The 24,775-nt window shown below is 34.0% G+C and overlaps 2 protein-coding genes across 2 annotated transcripts; both read right to left on the bottom strand.

Moving 5' to 3' along the window:
• Positions 1 to 4,946: 4,946 nt before the first annotated feature.
• LOC106822842 (olfactory receptor 6C1-like) lies at positions 4,947 to 5,885 on the bottom strand. The gene has a single exon (XM_014828203.1). It carries the CDS (start codon positions 5,883 to 5,885, stop codon positions 4,947 to 4,949), a length of 939 nt encoding a protein of 312 aa, XP_014683689.1.
• An 11,701-nt stretch (positions 5,886 to 17,586) lies between these two features.
• LOC106822851 (olfactory receptor 6C6-like) lies at positions 17,587 to 18,561 on the bottom strand. The gene has a single exon (XM_014828210.3). The coding sequence runs from the start codon at positions 18,559 to 18,561 to the stop codon at positions 17,587 to 17,589; it is 975 nt and encodes a 324-aa protein (XP_014683696.3).
• Positions 18,562 to 24,775: the final 6,214 nt, after the last annotated feature.

The following is a 24,775-nucleotide window of genomic DNA, read 5'->3' as shown; positions in this document are numbered from 1 at the left end:
CTGAATATGAATTCATAACATCATGTTGTCAGTTCATTATCTAGCCATCTATAATTTAAACAAAATAGGAAAAGTAAAAAAAATATTAATACAATTATGGCACCAAAACTTACTTCTAATTTCTTATTTATGACTTGATAGGGTGGATTTATTATCATAGACCGTATATGGGTTTTGCAATTAGAGAGACATGGATTAAAAACACAAGTGAGCCAGTTAATGAATTTTTGACTTTGGATGTTACTTAATTTCTTCAAGTTTCAGTTTTCTCTGTTTAACATGAAGCTGAAATTTCAAGAGTATCTTTGAGAATTCATTGAAACAGTATAAATGAAAATGCTCTCTAGTTTATGTGGCACTTAATGGGATATGTGAACAGCTGCTTTATTTATTTTATTTTTCTTTTAGTTGGAATTAATACTAACTTTGGAAAGGATGTTCATGGTAGCTGTGATTTGGCAAAGGCATTATGTATTCCAGTGACATATTAAGGACTTTTATTATTATTTCATTTAGTCCTTATAACATACCTGTGACACTTATTATCTTTATTCCCAAATATAAAACTGAAGTTCAGAGAGATTATGTACCTTAAATAAATTCATACACCCGGCAAGTGTCAAATGTAACTTCAAACTACCTGAAATTAAAGTCTGTTCTCTTAAACACAGTAATACACAGCCTGTATTCAGTTAGAAATACACAGATGTAGGCACAGTAACTGCCCGTCTTTAAGTAATAGAGAATGAATAAATTAATATAAAAAAATAGACTATCCTTTTCTTACACTTTTAACATACCCCGTTGCAAATTATAACCACAATATATCCTATTTAATTTGATTAAAAGTTAAGCTGATAAATAATGAATCAATTACAAAGTTTGGGAGACTTTCATTGTGTTCTAGATGACTAGCTTACGTCTGCTCTTCATACAGGTTCACAAACACTCAGAGTGGCCGGAACAGTAAAATATTAGCAAATCCCATCCTTGTAATCTAGGGGAGACAGCATTTCTAATAGCATTCCCTTTGCCATTGCACAAGTATGTCTTCTATTTCAATAATATTTTTCTTATCCTTTCCATTTTCCTAGGGGGAATATACTTACTTAACTCTAGGGAGTGAGAAACGAGAAAATACACAAAAAAGAAAAAAATATCAGAAAGTGTTTTAAAGCTCTTTGGCACTATTTCTAATTAGATTTTACTTGCGTGAGCTGCTTGATATTTTTACTTAATATTTTATCTATTCTCTTTGCCATTGGCTCAAGGCAAATACTTCAGTGAATTGAAATAGCCAGAACAGGAATGTAAACAACACACTAAGGAATAGAAGGCATAATACACATAGTGTTGAAACTGGACAAGGAAGCTTGGGAGACAGTATCCACTGAGATTAAACAACAACAACAACAACAACAACAACAAAACAAAGGAACGACACTACGTGTGAAGTTTGTTTCCTTTAACGTTAGTTTTCAGACAGAGATTAGCAACCAAATATCTTAATTCCTGATGCAGATTTCTACCTAATACTTTATATCATTTTTTAAACTGGTAATCTACCACACTGTACTAAGTCCATTTATTAACTCCATTGTTTTTTTTTTAATTAATGTTATGATAGATTACAACCTTGTGAGATTTCAGTTGTACTAACTCCATTGTTTTTAATCTGCCTTCCAATATGAATTTTTGGTAGCATAATACTGCTAAAGGTTTTACACTTTTTTTCTTCTCATTCTTGCTCACCAGGGATGGCAGTCAGAGAGTTTCTTGTTTTGATTGATTAATATTGTAATTTATATTCCAATTATAAGATTAGGATTTAGTACCTTTTAGTTCCACTCTCGCCACTCGTAGTCAACAAAGTACTGAAAGTCCCAGCCAGAATAATTAGGCAAAATAAATAAAAATAAATAAATAAACTGCATCTCTATTTGTAGACAAAATGATCTTATATATAGAAAACACTAAGACTCCATAATAAAAATGTTTGAACTAATAAATTAAGCCAGTAAACTTGCAGGATACAAAATAAATATTAAAAAATATCAGTTGTGTTTCCATGCACTATTAATGAACTATCTGAGAAGGAAATTGAATAAAAACTTTCAATTACAACAACATTCAAAAGAATAAAATGCTTAGGAAGAACTTAACAGAGGAGGCAGAAAGCTTGTACACTGAGAGGCAGAGTACTTTGATGAAAGGAGTTAAAGAAGACACAACCAATGGAAAGACAGCCAGTGCTCGTGGATTGGAAAACTAAATACTGTACAAATATCCATGTTACCCAATGCGATCTACAAATTCAATGAAATCTCTGTCAAAAATGCCAATGGCCTTTTTCTACAGAAATAGAAAAAAATCTAATTCTAAAATTTATATGGAGCCAAAAAAGACCATGAATAGCAAAATCAACCTTGGAAAAAAGATCAAAACTGGCTTCCAGATTTTAAAATATATCACAAAGCTACAGTGTCTGCATCAATAAAGGGTTAATGTCCAAAATATATAAGGAACTCCCACAAATCAATAGCAAAAACTGAAATAAAGGAAAAAACCCCCTAATAACCTGATTAATAAATGGGCTAAAGACTTGCGCAGACATTTTTCTAAAGAAGACATACAAATACAAGGAGATAAATTGCCAACAGGTATGAGAAAGATGCTCCGTGTCACCAATCTTCAGAGAAATGCAAATCAAAACCACAGTGATACAGCACCTCACACCTGTCAGAATGGTCATTATCGAGAAACAAAAGACAACAAGTGCTGATGAGGGTGTGGAGAAATTAGAATGCTTGTAAACTGTGGGAGTGAACGCAAAACTGTGCAGCCACTATGGAAACAAGTATGGAGGCCCTTCAAAAATTAAAAATAGAACTATTGTGTTACCTAGCAATTTCATTTCTGGGTATATATTTAAAACACTCGAAATCAATGTCTCTAGGAGATATTAGCATTTCCATGTTCATTGCAGCAGGATTCACAATTTTCAAGTTATGATAACAACTTAAATGTCCAAGACACGGATACAGAAATGTTGTAAATACATACAATGGAATACTATTCAGCCTTAAAAAGGAGGGAAATCCTGTAATATGTGACAACACAGATGAAGCTTGAGAACATTATGCTAAGTAAAAGAAGCCAGTCACAAAAGGATAAATACTGCCTGGATCCACTTATAGGAGTTATGACACATTCAAAGTCATAGAATCAATTAGTGAAATGTGGTTGACTGGAGGTAGGGGAGGAGGAAATAGGGGAGTTGCTAATCAACAGGCATAAAGTTTCAATTATACAAAATGAATAAGTTCTAGAGATCTGATGTACAACATTGTGCCTATTGTTAAAACTGTCTCGTGCCCTTGAAATTTTATGTGGATAGATCCTGTGTTAGCTATTCATACCACCGAAAAAATATAATCTGTACATACTCACAACTGTAACAGTTAAAGAGAACAATATTAATAATTGCTACAATTTATTGATAGCTAATTATGCTATATGCATTACAGATTTATTTCCATTCCTATAGTAAGTTGTGTATACCTGATTTACCTGATATTATACCTGATTTATCATTGGGAAAATATATGCTTAGAAGTTATAGAAACCTCAAGTTTGTCAACTATTTCTTATTTAATATGCAGACTGTACTTCAGATAGATGAAATGAAACAGAGAAACCATACACAAATTTCCTCTGATGTTTTGAATCCCTGTCAATTTTCTATCACTTTTTTTTTCTTTCTCAACAAATCTTATGCTGTCTCTAATTGAATATAGCACATAATTATCATTAGGGGTATTGCACCACTAATTAAGATTACAGGATATTTTTTATTTCTAAGAAATGGTTTATATAACTTAGAATTCCTTTTAGTATCCATAATTATTTCAACTTTACACACATCTTTTCAAAATACTTTAGGCACTTACTAATGCCTTAAGTAGAATGGGCAGAAGAGTGTTTTAACAAATGAAATCCTAATTTTATATAAAATGGAAAACTTTGCCTTGTTATGAAGCTTTTATTTTCTACAAAACTTGAATGATTTTCTCTAGATATAAAATAATTTAGATGCATGCTCTGTTTCAAACTAATCCAAAACTTGAGAAAGAGCTATGCACATATATACATTTGTATACAAGTATATTTCAGCTTAGTCAGAAAGCAGAACTTACCTTCTGTGGAATTAAAGAAAGTGAACTTATCCTACCTACATGTCTAAAATGGCTATTTCTTCACTATTTTCTAGTTTGTATGTATGTATGCATGTATCTACCTGTATCTATTGGATTATTATGGGATTTGGAAATAAGGAGATTATTTAGCACCATATCTACAAAAGTATACATATTAAAGATCTATGCTTTTTTTATCAATAAATAAATTATACAGACATACGCTATTAAAGTGAGCAAAAAGTCGTGTTTCTTGGTTTTTAAAATAAAGTATTTGCATACTTTGAAAAAAGTATATGACTTATAAAAATTTTTTTCCGGAGAAACTGCAAGATGATGAAACTAATTTCTGTCAAATATAAATGAAAATCAAAAAATTCTATTGTCTGTGTACAGTAAGTAAAATATCATATCAATATTTATACACTGTCTCTTCCATTCTTGGTGATCATATTCTTTACCTAAACAAAACTCAAAATACAATTTTACTTTTTAAAATAATTATTGTTTAAAAGGTTGCAACTAACCCAGTGTTCAGTAGAATGGGGGTCAGTGAGACATAAGAAAAGTTATTTAAACTCAATAAGAAATATATTAAACAAATGTGCTTGCAAATTGCTAGAAAAAAATAAAAAGAATAAACAGGGATGAGAGGGAGGTCATTGTGATTTGAAGAAGCTACTGAAACTTCATGAGTATAATTTTTAAATTGCCCTGCAATGTGTCTCTAATTCATGACACTACATCATTTCATTTGCTTGAGAAAAATACAGCCTTCCTTGCCATGTCCATGAAGGCTCGCTTGTCTTGCTGATTCCTCAGGCTGTAAATAAAGGGGTTCAGCATGGGGGCTACTGAGGTGTTGAGCACAGCAACTCCCTTGCTCAGAGATACTCTGTCTTTTGCTGAGAGTTTAATATACATAAAAACGCAGCTGCTGTAAGAGATACAGATGACAATCATATGAGATGAACATGTGGAAAAGGTCTTTGTCCTCTGACTAGTAGAAGGAATTCTAAAAACGGTTCTGATGATATATATGTAAGAGAGAATTATTAATGCCAAAGTGAACATTAGAGTAAACACAGCATAGGAAAACCCCATTATCTCTAGGAATTTGGTGTCTGAACAAGAAAATTGCAGCAGGGGAAAATAATCACAGGTAAAATGGTCAATAATATTAGACTTACAGTAATCAAGGTTTAAGAGCAAAATGAGTGCAGGGAATATGAATAAGAATGAAACTAGATATGAAGAGAAGACAAGGAGTGTGCAAACTCTCCGATTCATGATGGTCATATAATGCAGAGGTTTGCAGATGGCAATATAACGGTCATAGGACATGGCAGCCAGAAGGTAGAATTCAGTGGCTCCCAAGAGAATGAGAAAAAATAACTGAGCAATGCAATTACTAAAGGAAATGGTTTTATCTCCTGACATAATGGTGCCCAGGAATTTGGGTATACTGACAGTTGTGAATGAAACTTCTAATAAAGAGAAATTTCTAAGGAAGAAATACATGGGGGTCTGGAGGTGGGAATCCAGCAGAGAAAGAGTGATGATGGTCAGGTTCCCAGTGATGCTGAGCGTGTAGGTGATGAGCAGAAAGGCAAAGATCACCACCTGGAGCTGTGGGTCATCTGACAGTCCCAGGAGGATGAACTCTGTTATTTCTGTCTGGTTTCTCATTCTTCAGTTGCTTATTTGTTTTCCTCCTGCCAGACCTATGGACCAAAGCACAAACAACAGACTTGAAGAGTGGCTGGACAAATATCCAAGTGTGCATCTGGAATTCGGTTGAGGTAGTATGTCATTTCACCTTAGGGGAAATTTAAAGCAAATTGATAATAACAGTGATCCTTTATATTCCTCTATTTACACGTGATAAAACTCTTTGATTAAGGCAAGCTGGAAAAAAGTCAGTGTCATAAAGCTTGCAGTAGTTGGGCAGGGATTTGTTCCCAGACTTTTCTGACTCCAAATACAAGCTGTGAACTTTCAGAGATGTGACCAGGAGGTTTGTTCCCAGCAAGAACCACCTCTGTGCTATTGCTCCAATCCCTCTACAACTTTCCTAGGCTGTGTTAGTTAAAACTTTAATTACATGGAGAATCCTCAAAAATGGGAATGATACTTTATTTTTTTAAAGTGACTGTTTTGTCTTCAGCCTTCTATCAACTTTTGCTCACACAGCTTTTCCAACTCCTACTACTACTGCGTTGGAACTCAGAAACACTAAAGTCATTGCCATGAGCAACCTCAGATGTAGAGACAGAGGTGAGAAAGAGGTAGAAAATAAATTAAACTGGAAGTGCTTAAAGCTGATATTGATTACATCTGAATCCCTGGCAATATTTTGTGACATTTCAGCCTACTTATGTGTTGTTTTTTATGCCTTTTATTCTTATACAACTTATTTCCCTGTCTATTTAAAATGACCGTTATTATTATTATTACATTGAAGAATTTCCCTCAAAGAGTTATACAAGTGCTCCCCAAGAAAGCTGCGGTAAATTAAATTTCTTTATTTGTATGTGTTCTTAAAATAGTTTATTTGTCTATTTTTTAAAGTTAATTTTTATTGAGTTTATGATAGTTTACAATCTTGTGAAACTTCAGTTGTATATTATTGTCAGTCATGTTGTAGGTGCACCCCTTCACCCTTTGTGCCCACCCCCCGCTCCCCCTTTCCCCTGGTAGCCACTAATCCGTTCTCTTTTCCCCATGTTTAAATTCCTCATATCAGTGGAGTCATACAGAGATTGTCTTTCTCTATCCGGCTTATTTCACTTAACATAACTGATGATTGGATAAAGAAGATATAGTATATATATACAATGGAATACTACTCAGCCATAAAAAAATAAAATTGTCCCTTCCACAACAACATGGATGGACCTTGAGGGAATTATGTTAAAATAGTGTTTTAATTTTTTCTTTTGAAAATAAAATTTAAATGATATTACTGTAGATATTTCCATAAGGAAGAGTGAGGACATCTAGGTTTGAATCCAAGCCACTTACTAGCTCTGAAAAACCACTTAGTCCCTCTCTGCTTCATCCATAAATACACTGTTTATTCCTCTGTAAACAAGCCTATCTCATTAGGTTATTGTGAACATTAAATGAGTTAATATATGTGAAGCATTTAGAAAATTGCTTAGCATTTAATAAAAGTCTTATAAGCCTGTCCTCAATGGAGAAACTATTCCCTACCCACTGAGCTGAAAACCTTGGGAGTAAGATGGTGTCCTGTGTAAAAAGCTATCTCTAAGATAAAGAGTAACAAATACATTTAGCAGCAAGAGAATCACATAGGAACACTAACAACAAAGGAAAATGAGATAGAATCACTTGGTCGTACAGTACCTGTCAGGCATTCTAGGCAACTGAATCTTAGCCTTGTTCTTCCACTTCGTGTACATGGTGACCTCTCCCGCCATGGTGTATCTGCCTTCTCCACCCCATCACCAGCCCCCATACCACCCACACACACAATCCACTTCTCTCATCTTCAGCTAGGATTCGATCACCACAGTTGAGGCACATTAGGTATTTGCAGCACGTCAGCATTGCCACACACAATGGCCACTTCATTTCTCTGGCCCTCATTAGTAGTAACCTTTATAAGAATGAATGTGAAACTTGCATTAAATAAAAAACATGTACGTAACTGGCATTGTGAGTAGCAGATTTCAATGACACCCAAACTCACCTCTTTCCTTGTTCCCTCAATACTAGGTTTAATAGTCCTTGTAAGAGTTCGTAAGAATCTCATAGTCATTCTTACCAACCCATGACACATCCTGTGCTGAAATCTCCTGTGAACTCCTCCACTATTCTGTGAATTTCTGAAAGTTAGACCAGAGTCTCACCTTCAAAGGTATTGCAACATAATCCAGTGCCTCGTATAGTCATAGTAGGTTTAAAATAAACACGTCTAATTAATTGATTAGTGTTGAGTTTATCATTGAATTACCTACTGCCATCAGGTGCAATTCTCTATTTTATGCCAAATTCTAGGCTGAATATTAAGTAGGTTGTATCTTTGTTTTGCAAGATGCATTTTCCTACACTATCTACTTTTCAAGATGTATTCATCTACCTGACCTAAATTCCCTGTGGTAAGTAAATTTATAATGAAAGATATGTAAAGGAAGCCAAAATTGTTGATATATAATTTAAAAGAAAATTTCATAAAACATCATTTCAAAATTCCTTTCCTTCAATTTCTTTACAGTTCATCCTTCTCATTAAGTTTACTCTCGCTCAGTGCCATCACACTTCCTTCGTCAGGGTTTGCTTTTCATTGAAAGAACTAGTTTTTCACAACACCTTGAAGTTACCAAATGCATTCTCAACAAATAGACAAGATTTGGTTTCAATCTCAAGATTGAAATTTCTGCGATAACTTACTGACATTGAAGAGCTAGGTGTTTAAAAAAAAATATTGTAATATTATGATTCTATAGGGAATAATGTATCATTGCACTCTGTTTTTAACCTTATTTCAACTTTTTCGCATATTTGTTTTTCCTCTTAAGTTTCCCGTTAATTTTAACACTTTTCTGAATAATAATACAACGACTTAAAGCTTTTGGCTACTGATTAAGCCTGTGAAGGAGTGTGTGAAGAGCTATGAAGAAAGGTATTCATAGATATTTTAAGGGTTCATGTGATCATCACTGAAAATGAAAACTTTTTAGTCAGTCGTCTAGGACCAGAGAAAAACAGCCTTAATGAGACTCTAGCAAAAAATGATCCAATGCCACAGAATTGGAGGTGGGATACTATACTTTTCATGAAAAAATATGTAAGAAATTTCAATGGATTGTATTCATTTACCAATGTCAAATAAGCCTGATAAGAATTATCTGCATTCATTCCTCAGCCTTCTGCAAGAAATAAACTTCAATGTTTAACAAGGTGCATGTGATTCCCAGAGCTTTTAGCCATTGCATGGATGTATTCATGCCGAGTATGGAGGATATCTGCAAGTATTTAACTCATCTTTTCAGCTTTTTATTTCTGAATGTTGATCCATTTTTGCCCCTGGAAGAACATGCTCTAGGTTATTAAGCCTTATATTAACTTCCACCCATTTCATCAAAATCAATTCTTACTTGTCTTTGAAGTATCTCTGAGACAGAATCGTTGAGTTATTTGAAGTGAAAATAAACAATAAAATTTCATATTTGTTAAATAAAATGTTTAAAAAGCATCTTCAAGGTTTCATTCTGAAAACACCTTTATATCTTGCTCTTCCAAAATCCCTACCATGAAGTTCATATTAACAATAACCCTTTAAATAAACTAGATATTGCTGATTTCATTGATGTCTAAGGTAAGAAAAGGACTCCATATTAAAGGATATATTAAGTTTGAAGGACCAAAGGATGTTCCTCCAAGAGACTGAGAGAAGAGCTTTATGATCCTTCCATTTTATTTCTGGTGTGTTTTGTTGTTGGTTTTGTTTTTAATAGTTTTATGTTGCACTGTGTGGAATTACCTTTTAGTAGCTCAATATCTTTGAAAGTCTACTTGCTTCAATTTTTTCTGTGTTTACTAAATTCTTTCTTATTCAGCTAAACTTCATTAGAGATCAAAGAAAAATTTCACAAATCATATCTCAAAAGCATGTGCTTTATTAATTATATCACTCTGTTTCTTTTTACTTTATGAGTTTAAAAGAGTTGTTCTGGGTTTGGGATAACACATTAGAGAAAAGGAAAATTGCTTAATTCAATGCCCTGGGTAACATCTAATTCAGCTTCATAAATACTCTACATTTATTATGGGCCCTGCTGAGTCATTCTGGGCTTTGGGCCTTGACACTAGATTCCTTTAAGAACTTCTCTTGGCCTGAGTGAAGCAAAGATCCCTCAGGAGAATCCATCTAATGGTTGGAAGAATTGTTTTATTAGATGCTTTTTACTGTTTTTTCACTATTATTTTAGTTGACTGATTCCCTGGAGAAAGCTGAGTAATTTATATTTCTTCATTTCAGTAATGATGGACGGGTTCAATTCTCAGCATTCATATCAGTGTTCATAGAATCAAATTAAGGGAAAAGAGAGATCATCAAGTCACATTTAATTACAATTTCAGAAATAGTGGCATTCATATCTGTAGTGGTTTATGGTAAATCTTAGCCCATAACCTCACTCCTTCAGTTCATTTGCAAGCCTCTATAATTTATACAATAATAGAAAAGTAAAAAGATAGTAAGATTATGGTGGCAAGTCACTATTAATTTCTATTTATGGCATTCTAGGATAAGTTCTCATCAGAGAAAGTATTTGGACTTTGCATTTAGAGGAACATGAGGTAAAATACAAAAGGGCCACTTAATGGATTTACAACTTTGGATGAGTTCCTTAATTTCTTTAAGTTTCAGTTAGTTTCTGTTTAAAATGTTAAAATGGAAATTTCAAGAGTGTTTTTGAAAATTAGTTGAAATAATATAAATGAAAGTACTCTATAAATTGTGTGGCCCTCAATGTTCTTTTAGAATAGCTATTTTATTATCTTTATTTTTCTTTTAGCTGGAATTAACTGTTGGGATGGATAGTCATAGAAATTGTGATTTAACAAAAGCATTATTTATTCCAGAAAAATACTAAGGACTTTTTATTTAATCCCATTTAGCCCTCATAACATGCCTGTGAAACGACTATCTTTATTCCCAAATAAAGAACGACGCTCAAAGAAGTCATATACCTTACATATATTCGTACAGTTAGCAAATGTCAAATATAATCACAGACCACCTGAAATTAAAGTCAAACAAAGTTCTATATTGCCTATATTCAATTAGAAACACACAGTCACAGACTAATTTCTTGCCTTAATTTAACAGAGAATGAATAAGTTGATATAATAAAAATATATGCTAACTCTTTTTTACACTTTTTAATTTACCCAGTTGCAGTATATAACTCCAATATATCCTGTTCAATTTGATCAAAAGTTGAGCTGACAAGTAATGAATCAATGGTAAGGTTTAGGGGACTTCCATTGCCTTCTGTATGTCAACTTACCTCTGATTTCCTCACAGGCTCACTAACACTCAGAATGGCTGGAATATTAAAAATATTAGCGACTGCGATTGTTATAATCCATGAAAACCAGGATTTCTGAAAAGATTTGCTCTCATTGAACAAGTTTCCCTTTTATTGTCAATGTTTTTGTCTTAAATTTTCCATTTTACCCAGAGAGGATGTATCTCTTTGACTACAGAGAGGAATAAAAGACCAGATATATAAAAGAGAAAAAAATATCAGAAGGTGTTTTAAAACTCTCTAGTATGGTTTCTACATAGGATTTTATGTAGCACAAGCCAGTTAATTTTTTTATCTGTTCTCTCTGCCGCTGGCTCAAAGGGACTAATTCAGTGAATCGAAATTGCCAGAACAGGGATGTACACAAAACACTGAGGAATAGAAAACGTGATGCACATTAGTACTGAATTTGGAAAAGGAAACTTGGGGACAGTGTCCAATGAGATGGAAAATGGTAACAACGAGAAACAGCAAAACTAAGTGTGAGATTTGTTTCCCTTGACATTATTGTTCAGACAGAGATTAGCAACCAAATATCTTAATTCCTGATGCAGATCTCTACCCAATACTCCATGCTACTTATTACACTGGTAATCTACCACATTGTACCAAGTATGATCAGTAACTTCATTATTTTTAATCTGCCTTCCAGTAAGAATCTTTGGCACCATAATACAGCTAAGACATAGTACTTTTTTTCCTGTTCCCTCTTGCTCACCAGGCATGGCAACTGAAGAGTTTCTTGTTTTGATTGATTAATGTTGTAATTTACAGGCCAATTATAGTTAAGAGTTAGTACCTTCCCTGACTAGTCTATAATAATATAATCATGGCCAAATGAGACAGTGTGAGTGAAAAAAGCCTATAAAACCGTTTATATAACCTATGCAAAAATATCAGGTCCTTATAGAGTTTCAAATATGGTTATTCCTCTTTTCGGAGCATCAGTTTACACATTCATAAAAAAGGAGATAATCAGATCTAATTTACTGTATAGCTGTAAAGATTAAATAAGATCTGGTATAGGACATACCTAGTTGAGCATAGAATGCAGAATAAATGTTCTCTATATAAGAAATATCATTATTTATGAAATTCCTGTCAAATCTCTAGGAGGCCTAAGAGTAATGGTAGCAGCCAAAATATTCCTCTTTTACATATTTTTAAAAATAATACAGATGAACAAGGAGAGTATATAAAATGAGACATAACACCTGCCTTCAATATAAGTAAGAAATATAGGATATTATGAACTTCAAATTATTTCTAAGGGGAAAAGAAATTTCAAAATCAAAAATTGGCACAAATATATGTTCTATATGCTTTGACAAAATGACTTGGAGATATGTAATTGTTCTAATTTTTTAACCCTAAATCCTAGTTTGGAAAAATCACCCTAACATCCATTTTAAAAAGACAAACCCATTTAGTGCAATCTGCACAGGTTTAAAAAAAAATGATAGAAATTGCATGAATGAATGAATGAATTAATGAACAAATGAAGAAACACAGTTTTCTTTCCAGGGTCTAGGATTTGTTGAGTGTAAGGTATTTACCCTAGGAGGCCTTATAAGCAGAGATCTCTTCTCCCTGGGACACTATTCTAAAGCTTGATATCTAAACCTGCAAGTCTCAAAGGAAAATTAAATTACTTTAGAAGTACTATAATGTTTTTTACCTACTTTGACCATATTTTTCCTCATTCCTTTGCCCTGAGCTAGCGTGTTTCCAGTCTTCCTCTATTTTATATGTGGGTCACTGCCACAGCATGACCACTGATGAGTGGCATAGGTCTGTTGCCATCAACTGAACTGTGGCCACTGAAGTCAGGCGCACCTAACATAACCACTAGGCTATGTGGCAAGCCCCTTCTCATGTTTTCTCCCATCAGAAACCGATCTACTGTGCCCTTGAGAATAAAATTTTCAACCAGGGTGCCAAAGGTGTCTGAAGTAGTATGAAAGAATGACAGGACTTAAGCATTCATATTGTTAGTCTCTTCAAACAGTGTCTTATTTAATGGAGGTAAATTGAACAAGAAAGTGCAGAATGAATCTCATCTCTCCTCACTTATCCTCAGTACTCACATTCCTCCTTGGGCACAGCCAGTGACAGAAGCAATAATTTGTGATTTCTGAGATCACGTCTTAGGTTATTTTCAAAGTATCTTCACTGAATTGTCTGTTGCCAACTCGACATCACATACGACTTTCTTACTTGCTCTCTAGTCAGTGGAGTAGGTGGGTGACATTCCCAGTGTCTCCTTCTCTGCATGGTTCTCATTTACAGTTTGTCAATGACAGGAATTTGTGCAAAATTTGGAAGTTGGAATACAAGCAGAGGCTGGTATTCTCCAGAGATGTTTGTAGTCAGACTGGCGAGTAGACTGACATTGTGCCATGAGCATTGTGATAACTACATTTATATTCTATATAGTTTCTTCATATTTACACTTTCTAGGCACTGCTGTAAGTGACATGAACAAAACTCCATGAGCTAGGTAATTTTATCACTTATTCTCATTACACAGAGGAAGAAAAAGATGCATAGAGAGTTTAAGAAGTTTTTCCAGAATTACGAAAGTTTTTAAATGACAAATTCAGGATAACTCCACAGAAAGTTCTCCTAACAAATATACTATACTGTCTAATATATTTAACGTTCTCATAATTTTTCTTTGATGACTGCTAATATAAAAAAAGTAGAAATAAAATTAGTTTCTTTTGGGTTTTGAAGCAAGAAAGAAACTAAGATATCATGTGCTAATCCACAGCAACACTTAGTGAGAAAAGAACAGCAAGTGTTAAAATGATCAATGGTTCCTATCAAAAGAGAGAATGAGATGAGTCTGCAGACTGTACTGAACAAAAAAGTGCACACTAAAAGTTAATATGGCTCAAAAGGGGTCCTCAACAAAGCAAGAAAAAATTAACGACCTTGTTCCACACATATCCTTCTACTTTTCCTCGTGTCAATATTCTGAGGTATTTTCGTGGGAAAAGTGTAGTAAAGAGAAAGATTCTGTAGACATAAGGGGAAAAAATGTTTTCTTTTGGCAGTGTTTTCTTAACTCAGACAAAATTCACCATTTTAACCATTTAAAAATGAACAATTAATTGGTTTTCAGTATATTCACCATGTTTTGCAACCATCTCCATTATATAGTTCCAGAACACTTTCATCACCCCAAGAAACCCCATACACATTAAAGAGCTATTCCCCTGTCTCTGCTACCCCCATCCATGACAATTACTAATTTAGTTTCTGTCTCTATGGACTTGCCTATTCCGGACATGTCACATCAATGCAATCATAGATTATGTGTAGTTTTGTGTCTGACTTTCTTCACTGGCATGTTTTTAAGGTTCATCCATGCTGTAGCATGTATTGGTACTTCATTTTTCTTTATGGCTGAGTAATATTCGATTGTATGGATAAACCATAGTTTGTTTATCTAGTCATCACTTAAAGGATATTTGGGTTCTTTCAATTTTTTGGCAATTACGTATGATATTTCAGTGAACATCTGTGTACATGTTTTTGTGTGAACATTGTTTTCAATTCCTAGAAATAGAATTTCTAGGTCATATGATAAGGCATATGGTGATATATTTGACTTTTTGAGGGATTGCCAAACTGTTTTCCAAGTAGCTGCACCATTTTACATTCCTGCTGGCAATGTATAAGAGTTCCAATTTCAATGCATCATCAATAACGCTTGTTATTTTTGTTATTATATATATTTTTTGCTATATGTAACAAGTGTTATTGGTGAAGTATAGAAGTGTGTGTGTGTATATATATATATAACAAATAGGTATACATATAATATTTGTATTATCCTTATGACTACTGATCCTAAGCATGTTTCATGTGCTTTTTGTCCATTTGGATGTCTTTCTTGGAGAAATGTCTACTTGTTTGCCTATTGTTTCTCGAGTTTTTAGTCTTTTTATTGTTCAATTATAGGAGTTATTTTATGTAAAATTAATCAAAAAAGTGCAATACTTGTACAAAGAAAATAACAAAACTTTTTTTAAAGAAGAACTAAATAAAGACATCTCATGTTCATGGATAGCAGACTTAACATTTTTAATTAAGATGGCAATATTTCCCAAAATGATCACAGATTTAGTGTAATAGTTATAAAAATTTCAACTGTGCTTTTCCCATAAGTGGGCAATTCAATACTAAAATTCAAATGGAATTGCAAGGGAATCTGAATAGCCAAAGCAATGTCAAAAAAGAGGAACAAAGTTGAAAGAGTCACACTTTATAATTTCAAAACTTACTGTAAAGCTACAATAACCAAGACAGTGTGAACAGGCATAACAACAAACATTCAGGTCAATGGAATAGAACTGAGAGTCCTATAAATATTTATAGTCAATTGCATTTTAACAAGGATGCCAAGAGTATTCAATGAGGAAATAATAGTCTTTTCAACAAATCGTGTTGGTGTAACTGGATATCTACAAGCAAAAGAAAACTTTGATGGCTACTTACACCGTATACAAAAATCAACTCAAAAGAAATCAAGGTCTTACTTGTAAAACCTGAAACTGTAAATTTCTTAGTAGAAATTATGAGCATAAATCTTTGTAACTTTGGATTAGGTAATGGTTTCTTAAATATGACAACAAAACCATAGGCAAGAAAAGAAAAATTTGGAAAAATTGACTTGAACAAAATTAAAACTTTTGTGAGCAAAGGATACTATTTGGAAAGTGAAAAGACCATCCAAATGATGGAAAAAATATTCACAAATTATATGTCTAAGAAGGACCTAGCAGTTTTTAAAGAGCTTATTGGAAAGCTTTTAAGGGCCTTGAATATAATAACACAGCCTCACTGTCTTCTATTTGCCGTAGAAAAGCAGATGTTTAACAGTGGTCACTTAAAAATAGTAAAATGAATCCGAACACAAAACTCAACTTAAATTATTTCTATACAGGGGTGCATGGATAATAGTTTAGTGCCAAATACCTTAATGGTTTTTCACTCATATCTCTCTGATGGTAATATTATATCCAATATGGAATCTATGTACTTTAGGGATTTCCTTGTAGGACACATTTTTTCTCTGACAGGATGTCAATAATATTGCTTTCTTAAGAGGCATTAAATATATGGGGGAGAATGTGCAGGAGTGAGCGGAGGGGAAGTCCCACGAGGACTCAACTCATTTTCTAAAACCTCCTTTCATTTTTCGCAGAGATCCAATACTCAACAGTTCCCTCAGTTTGTTCTCCAAAATCTCTCTCGAGGCATCTCCCTGAGCTATGGATTCATGCCACTATTTCATTTGAACTCTCAAAGAACTCATTTAATACACCACATTAGCCCTTTAACTTGTCTTCCTCACTCCACCATCTAAAAACCCACCTTCAATACAGGTAATAGAACAATTTTTTAAAAATAAAAATCAGATCACACAGATTATTAAATTAAAAAATAAAACTCAGATATGAACCACCTGCCTCAGAATCACCTACAGTCTATGTTTTTAGACTGTACTCCTGGTAAAATGAAAATATACTTTAGAGATGAGAACATGGAACTTGCATTTAAATAAGCTAACCAGGTGGGTAAGTCTTATTCACTCTAAATTTTCAGGTCTATAGAACTTCCAGATAAAGTCCTAGTATGTTTTAGGACAAACAAACCTTTTTATGATTTGAAACCTCCCTTTTTTCTTGCCTTCTTGAATTTTATCTCAACTGAAGCAACCTTTTCCCCCAAAGGCAGCTAGCTTTTATTGAGAGTTCATTCTCAGCCAGATACAGATCTAGAATCACTTTATATACACTATCTCCTTTCATTATCAAAATAACCTTATAAAAATGAATTATTATTATTACATTTATTTTATAACTGGAGAAATTTAGCAGCAAAGAATTTGAGAAGCTTGAACAGGCTCACACGTTTTTCTGGATTAAAACCTTGGTCAACTGGCTCAAAATTCTGCACTCTTAGTGATCAGGCTTATGATAACAGCAAGTGACATTTGAAGTCCTTCTTAGAGCCCCAGTGGTAGTGCATGCTGAAATATTTATATCTTTAAAATTCTCTTATGATTAATATGTGATTAAAATAGTTATTTTACAAGGAGAAGGTCAGCATCATGTCTTGCAGAGTAAATGAAATTTAGCATTTGTGTTGATAACTAGAAGAGAAGACTCTTCCTATGGCACAGAAAGGAATGCTAATCATAAAGAGAAGCAGGAAGGAAAAGGGGCATTGTGCTGAAAGGTTTAGTTAAAATGTTAGGAGAAGGTTAATTAATTGACGTACAGATTAAGTAAACTTAAAGCATAAGTAAACACTTTTTACCTTTTCTCAAAGATTTTAACATTAAATTTTTTCCTCATTTTCTGGAAAAAAAAAATCTTTTGGAGAGTATCTTTGAAGGCTTGTTTCACTTGCTGGTTCCTTAGACTATAAATGAAAGGATTTAACAAAGGGGCAGCTGAGGTGTAGATAACAGCTACACCTTTGGTTAAAGTCACCCTTTCCTTTGCTGCTGGCTTCATGTGAATAAAGATACAGCTCCCATAAGTAAGGGAGACTACGATCATATGAGAAGAACACGTGGAAAAAGCCTTTGTTCTTTTCTGAGCAGAGGAGATTTTTAGAATGGTCTTGATAATATACATGTAGGAAAAAACTACTAAGAGCAACGTGACCATGAGCGTTCCACCAGCTAAGACAAATGAAACCAATTCGAGGAAACGCGTGTCTGTGCAAGAAATCTGCAGCACAGGCGAAGTGTCACATATGAAATGATCAATTACTTTGGAAGCACAGAATTCCAGTTTCAGTCCCAAGACCAAGGGTGGAAAGGTAATCAGAAAGCCGGCTGTCCATGAACTGAGCACGAGCCGGTAGCACATTTTGTTGCTCATAATGATGGGGTAATGTAAGGGTTTGCAGATTGCTACATAACGGTCAAAAGACATGGCAGCCAGTAGGTAATACTCTGTAACTGCTACGAAGAGGGAAAAGAATAACTGAGATACACAACCATTGTAGGAAATGATTTTGTTTTTAGTCACGATGGTGACCAAGAATCTGGGAATACAGATAGTTGTCAATAAAACTTCTAAGAAGGAGAAATTTCGGAGGAAAAAATACATGGGAGTCTTGAGGCAGGGATTCAGCAAGGTAAGGAGGATGATGGATAAATTCCCCATCATACTCAACATGTAGTTTAGAAAGAGAAATATAAAAATCACCATTTGCAATTGTGGGTCATCAGTCAGCCCCAGGAGAACGAATTCTGTTTCTCCTGACTGGTTCTTCATTTCAGATTTGAGTTCTATTAAATAGACATAGGAAAACAACTCCAAAAGGGGAAAGAACTGAATTTTTTAAAAGCTACAGACAAAAAAGTTTCAGAAAAGTAAACAAGTTCAAAAGGTTGATCCAATTTGACAAGAAAGATGATATCTAACATTACAGCATAGATCAACCTAAGCACCCTCCAACTGACTGTTCCATTTAAGCCACAGTGATCTTTACAACACTACTAAATTCTTTCTTTTTCCCCTTTTGACCTTGAAAGATAATTTAAATTTTATCTGATCATTCCCAATGAGCTGAATCTCTTTAACTGTTCTAAAGAGAGACAACATACCTATTACTTGAAATGTATTTTCAATGTATATTGCATATATTATTGAAAAAATTCTTGTAACATCTAGACAAGTATACCAGTGTCAGTTTGCAGTGTTTATGCAAAACTTCTTAGCTCATCAAAATACTTTTTAAATATATGGAGCACATAGAAATTGCATATTTTCTTGGTGATTGGAATACCCTAATATATACCATTAATTATTTTGTCCGACTGCGGTACTTCTCCATTGTTCCTTCATTTCATTTAATGATTATTTTTGGGGGGTTTCAAATACATCAGTCTTCTCATAATTAGTTGTATTTAATCAGGAAGTATTGAATGTTGCATCTACATAAAAAGAGAAACATATATGACAGTTTAAAAGTCAGTGAATATTACCTGACCTGTGGTTGCAGAATTGCTTTCATTTATGATCTAGATAGCTATTCCAAGGAATAAATGACTTACCATGTCCGGGATATATTGATATAACTTTCCCCTTCTGAGAATATGGTAGAAACAAGAGTCAAAAATAAATAAAGTATATTCTCCCTTTTATAATACTATAAAATATTCAAGTATTTCAAGAAGAAATTTAATTTCAATATTTTTTCTGGAAAAAGACTCAAAACAGATATGCAGGCTGGAAATTATACGCATCTGCTAATGTCTTCCACTTTTGCTTACACTCATCAAAATCACAGGACCTTGATATTACAGATAATTCAGCTAGAATCCTTTTCCATGCCAGATAAGATTTTTCTGGGTTTTTTTCTTATATATTTAAACCGAGAAAAAATCTTCATGAAAATTCTAAATGTAAAGGTGATACTCTAAACGAAAAGATGTTTGAGAAATCTCTCAGATGAAAGGAACGCAAATTTTGTAACCAGGAATTATTGCTTCCAGTTGTACACTAACAAAAGCCACAGTTTTATCATTTTCTTCACAAGAGACACAAAGAGATTAACTGATTACTTGAAATAGAAAGAGGAAGGAAAAAGAAATGCCCTCTAGAGATTGATGTCAGGACACCGATTATGGAAAAAAAAAAAAAAAAAAAAAGACAGAGAGAGAGATAGAGAGAGAAAACAAAGAAATAAGAAATTAAAAACCACTGTGAATTATTTTGTCTACAAAACTGAAGGGATGTCCTCCCCAAAGAGAACTAGAAGTGATTTAAACTCTAGACTTAATGCCAACAAGAATTTCAGATATTCCACTGGTCTAGGACAATATTCCCAATTCTACTAGAAAGAGAGTTCAGCCCCGAAAGGAACCTGTTTCTTTTTTCTACTAGGCAATATGTGAGGAATCCATTAACTTGATTGTGACTCAGCCCCAAAATTGGAAACTGCCATGGGCTGAGGTTCCTTTCCCAGTCAGGGAACCACACCACCTGTCTGTTGGTTGTCATACTGTGGCGGCTGCTTGTTGCTGTGATGCTGAAAGCTATGCCACTGAGACCCCACTTCCAAAAAATTGTCCCTGAAATCCCTCTGAATAGCAGTGGAGGATCATCTGATGCAGCACCAAATCATAAGAGGATGGAGCAAAAAGACTGGGCAGGGTTCTGCTCTGCTGTACGCAGGGTAGCTGCGAGTCAGAACTGACTCAAGAGCACAGTAACAAAGTACTTAAATGGTTCCCTATTTATTTTGATTTTGAAACAATACAAAACAAAGAAAAAACAGGCAACATGGATCTTTTATTCCTGAATCATTTGCTACTCAATTTGCCACTCAATATAGTAGTGTGTATGTATGACAAAAAAGAATATTCGACTAGATAAGCACAATACAACCTTCGTTATCAGGACATTAACAACACTCCAACATCAAATCTAATTCTCCAATCCTATTCAAGTTTCACCAGTTGTCCAGAAATTTTCCTTTATAGAAAAAAGAATATAGCTTTGAATTACATGTTTCATTTAATTGTCAAAAACTTTTAGTCTTCTTTAATTTGGAACAGTTCCTTAGTCTATCCTTAACTTTCAAGAATGTTGACTGGAAATTATTTTCCAAAAATTTTATATTATATCCTTCAATTTTTGTCTGAAGTTTTTGCATGATTATATTAAGTTTACTAACCTTTGGCAGAGATATCACAGAAGTCATGATGTTTTCTCGTGGAATCTTATCAGGCAGCACACTATTTCATTTTTTCCCATGATTGGCGATATTTTTTTAATTTCTTGATTAATTTACAAGATTGTTCACCATAAAGTTACTTTTGTCTTTTAAACCAATAAATCTTTTGTGTAGATACTTTGAATACTATGTAAATATCTCAATCCTTGGACAACTTTCAATTTATAGATAAATTACTTTATATCATTACAAATTCGTGGTTTCCAATTTTATTCATTATTATCATTATTCATTTTGATGTTCTGTTGCCCCAGACTTGGCCAGTGTAGATCCCTTCACGACTGTTCCCTTGTGCTTTTGAGAAGCCCTATCCACGTTCGAGGGTTTCTTTATTCCCTGGCACCACAAAGCGGCTCGTCTTGTACCTTTTCTACACCAAACTTGGTCTAAATGATTTCTTCAAGGAGTCCTTTCTTTTTTAATGCTGAAGAAAGTTATCTGAAAGCTAAGATCTGGGTGCTATGAGTGTTACATATGCTCATTATTATGGGGGATCAACATTCTCAGGTCCTCACAGTGGATAGATTTACACGCATGCACACTTATACATGCACAGATACAATATGCATATACTTATCAATATATTCAGAGAGGTATACACACACACTCATATATTTATACACGTGCACATTTATACACACACATATGTACAGATATTTATATCTCTATGTTTCTATAATCTATTTGTTGAACGACATGAGTTCACTCCAATACATCAATCCAGCACCACAGAGGTTAATCCACTGTATTCATTTGGTGTGCAATTGGAAAAAAAATGTGGATTAATATGATGATATTTCCTCCAAAAATGTTTGTTTTGATTTTGCCAGGTACCTGAAGCCCTTACTACTCTAGGACAATCTCAGTCCAAATGCACATATTGAGAGGATTTGAAGATGAAAATACTGTACCTGAGAGAGTCTGAGAGTAGAGTTTCTCAACCTAAAATTAGGGGTGTTCACCAAATCTCCTCTGATGCGCCCTGTGTCTGACTCCCAGGACCCAGGAATCAGTCAAAAACACTGAGCTTTCCTCAGTGATGACAGTTCTGAATCAGCAATTCCCTCAGGGGAAAGGAGGCCCAAGGGCTGAACTTATTTTCCTGGATCTCACTTCCCTGTATTCTGGCCTGATAACTCTTCCCTATCTTGTTATCTCTCCAATTTATGTCAATCTCGTATTTCCCATTCTTCCAGCTGTTTTCCATCTGAGGGTTGATATATATTTAAAGTTCTTTGAACTTATTTTCTCCATAGTGATGTTAATGACATTTTCCTGAAGAAATGAGGTTGAAACTCATCTTCAGATATTTCATGCCCTGTGAAGTTAAGCCAGTTTTATGTAGGTTGTTTATCTATTCCCTATGTTTTCACAAGAGTGTTTTTATATATCACAGATACTAATCATTTCTAGCTGCAAATATTGCCTCTCAATGTGTGACTTATATTTTTCTCATTTTCTGATGTTTTTGAAAAACTAACTCTCCTAGCTATTTCTCTGCCTAAAAAACCTTTAAACTTTAATTCATAAATAATGATTTTGCTGCATATACAAGTCTAATTTGATAGTTATTTTTCTCTCTGTATTTTTGAGATATCATTAAACTTTGTATCACAAAGTTGTCGTTGAATTATTAGTTGCCATGTGTTTCTAATCTATATTTACTTTCTTACTACACTTAAAAATTTCTCTTTATCCTGGCAATTTCAGCAATTCCATTTAGATTTTCCTTCTCATGGATTTCTTTTATTTAAACTTGCATAGTATTTATTTGGATTCCTAAAAGTTCAAATGGGTGTCTTTCATCAGTTATGGAAAATTAGTAGCTATTATCTCCTAATAAAAATTTTTCCATGTTCTAAATATGTTCTCCTACTAAATATCCAATCCATCAAATGTTAGAAGACCCCATTATATATGCATTGTTCTGTGAATTCTTTCATATTTATATTATCTTGCCATTCTACACTGTATTTTTTTTACTTTTTATTTTTTTATTATTTATTTTTTATTGCAGTAACATTGGATTATAACATTATTTAGCTTTCAGATGTACATCGTAATATATTTCGAATTCTGTGTTATTACATCGTGTTCACCACCCAAACACTATTTATAGTCCATCACCACACATGTGAACCCAATCACCCCTTTTGCCCTCGCCCCTACCCCTTTCCCTATGGTAACCACCAATCCAGTCTCTGTTGTTGTGTGTTTGTTTGTCGTTGTTTTTATCTTCAACTTACGAGTGAGATCATACGGTATTTGACTTTCTCACTCTGACTTATTTCACTCAGCGTAATACCCTCAAGGTCCATCCATGTTGTCACAGATAGTTGGACTTCATCATTTCTTATGGCTGAGTAGTATTCCATTGTGTATATATACCACAAATGATTTATCTATTCGTCCCTTGATGGGCACCTAGGTTGCTTCCAAGTCTTGGCTATTGGGAATAATGCTGTAATGAATATAGGGGTGCACGTATCTTTACGCATTTGTGTTTTCAAGTTCTTTGGATAAATACCCAGCTGTGGAATAGCTGGATCACATGGTAGATCTATTCTTAATTTTCTGAGGATACATCATACTGCTTTCCCTAGTGGTTGCACCAGTTTGCACTGCCACCAGCAGTGTACGAGGGTTCCCTTCTCTCTAGATCGTCTCCAACACTTGTTTCCTGTCCTGTTAATTATAGCCATTCTGACCGGAGTGAAGTGATATCTCATTGTACGTTTGATTTGCATTTCCCTGATAGCTAATAATGTAGAACATCTTTTCACGTGTCTCTTGGCCATCCCTATGTCTTCTTTGGAGAAACCTCTGTTCAGATCTTTTGCCTGTTTTGGAATTGGGTTGTTGTGTTTTTTGTTGTTGAGCTGTATGAGATCTTTGCATATTTTGGATATTAACCCTTTATCTGATATATGATTTGCAAATATCTTAAGTTGTCTTTTCATTTTGTTTATAGTCTCCTTTGCTGTGCAGAAGCTTTTTAGTTTGATGTACTCCCATTTGTTCATTTTTCTTTTGTTTCCCTAGCCCGGTCTGACATGGTACTTGAAAATATGCTGTCAAAGAGCGTACTGCTTTTGTATTCTTCTAGAAGTTTCATGGTTTTGGGTCTTACATTCAAGTCTTTAATCTATTTTGAGTTCATTTTTTGTGCATGGTTTAAGACAATGGTCTGCTTTCATTCTTTTGCACGTGGTTGTCCAGTTTTCCCAACCCCATTTATTGAAGAGACTCTCCTTTCTCCACAGTATGCTCTTGGCTCCCTTGTTGAATATTAGCTGTCCATAAATGTGTGGGTTTATTTCTGGGCTCTCAATTCTGTTCCATTGATCTGTGTGTCTGTTTTTGTGCCAGTACCATGCTGTTTTGGTTACTATGGCTTTCTAGTATATTTTGAAATCAGGGAATGTGAGACCTCCACCTGTATTCTTTTTTCTCAGGAATCCTTTGGCTATTCAGGGTCATTTGTTGTTCCGTATTTTAGATTCAAGAATTTTAGGATTCTTTGCTCTATTTCTGTGAAAAATGTTGTTGGAAATTTGATAGGGATTGCATTCAATCTATAGATTGTTTAGGAAGTGTGGACATTTTAACTATGCTAATTCTTCCAGTCCAAGAACATGGAATGTCTTTCCGTTTCTTTGTGTCTTATTCCATTTCTTTCAACAATGTTTTATAGTTTTCGGTGTCAGGTCTTTCACCTCTTTGGTTAAGTTTATTCCTAGGTATTTC

The sequence above is a fragment of the Equus asinus genome, chromosome 22, assembly GCF_041296235.1.
Source record: "Equus asinus isolate D_3611 breed Donkey chromosome 22, EquAss-T2T_v2, whole genome shotgun sequence".
NCBI lineage: Eukaryota > Metazoa > Chordata > Mammalia > Perissodactyla > Equidae > Equus > Equus asinus.
Note: the sequence above shows the minus strand (reverse complement) of the source record. Positions and strands in the feature narration are given on the sequence as shown.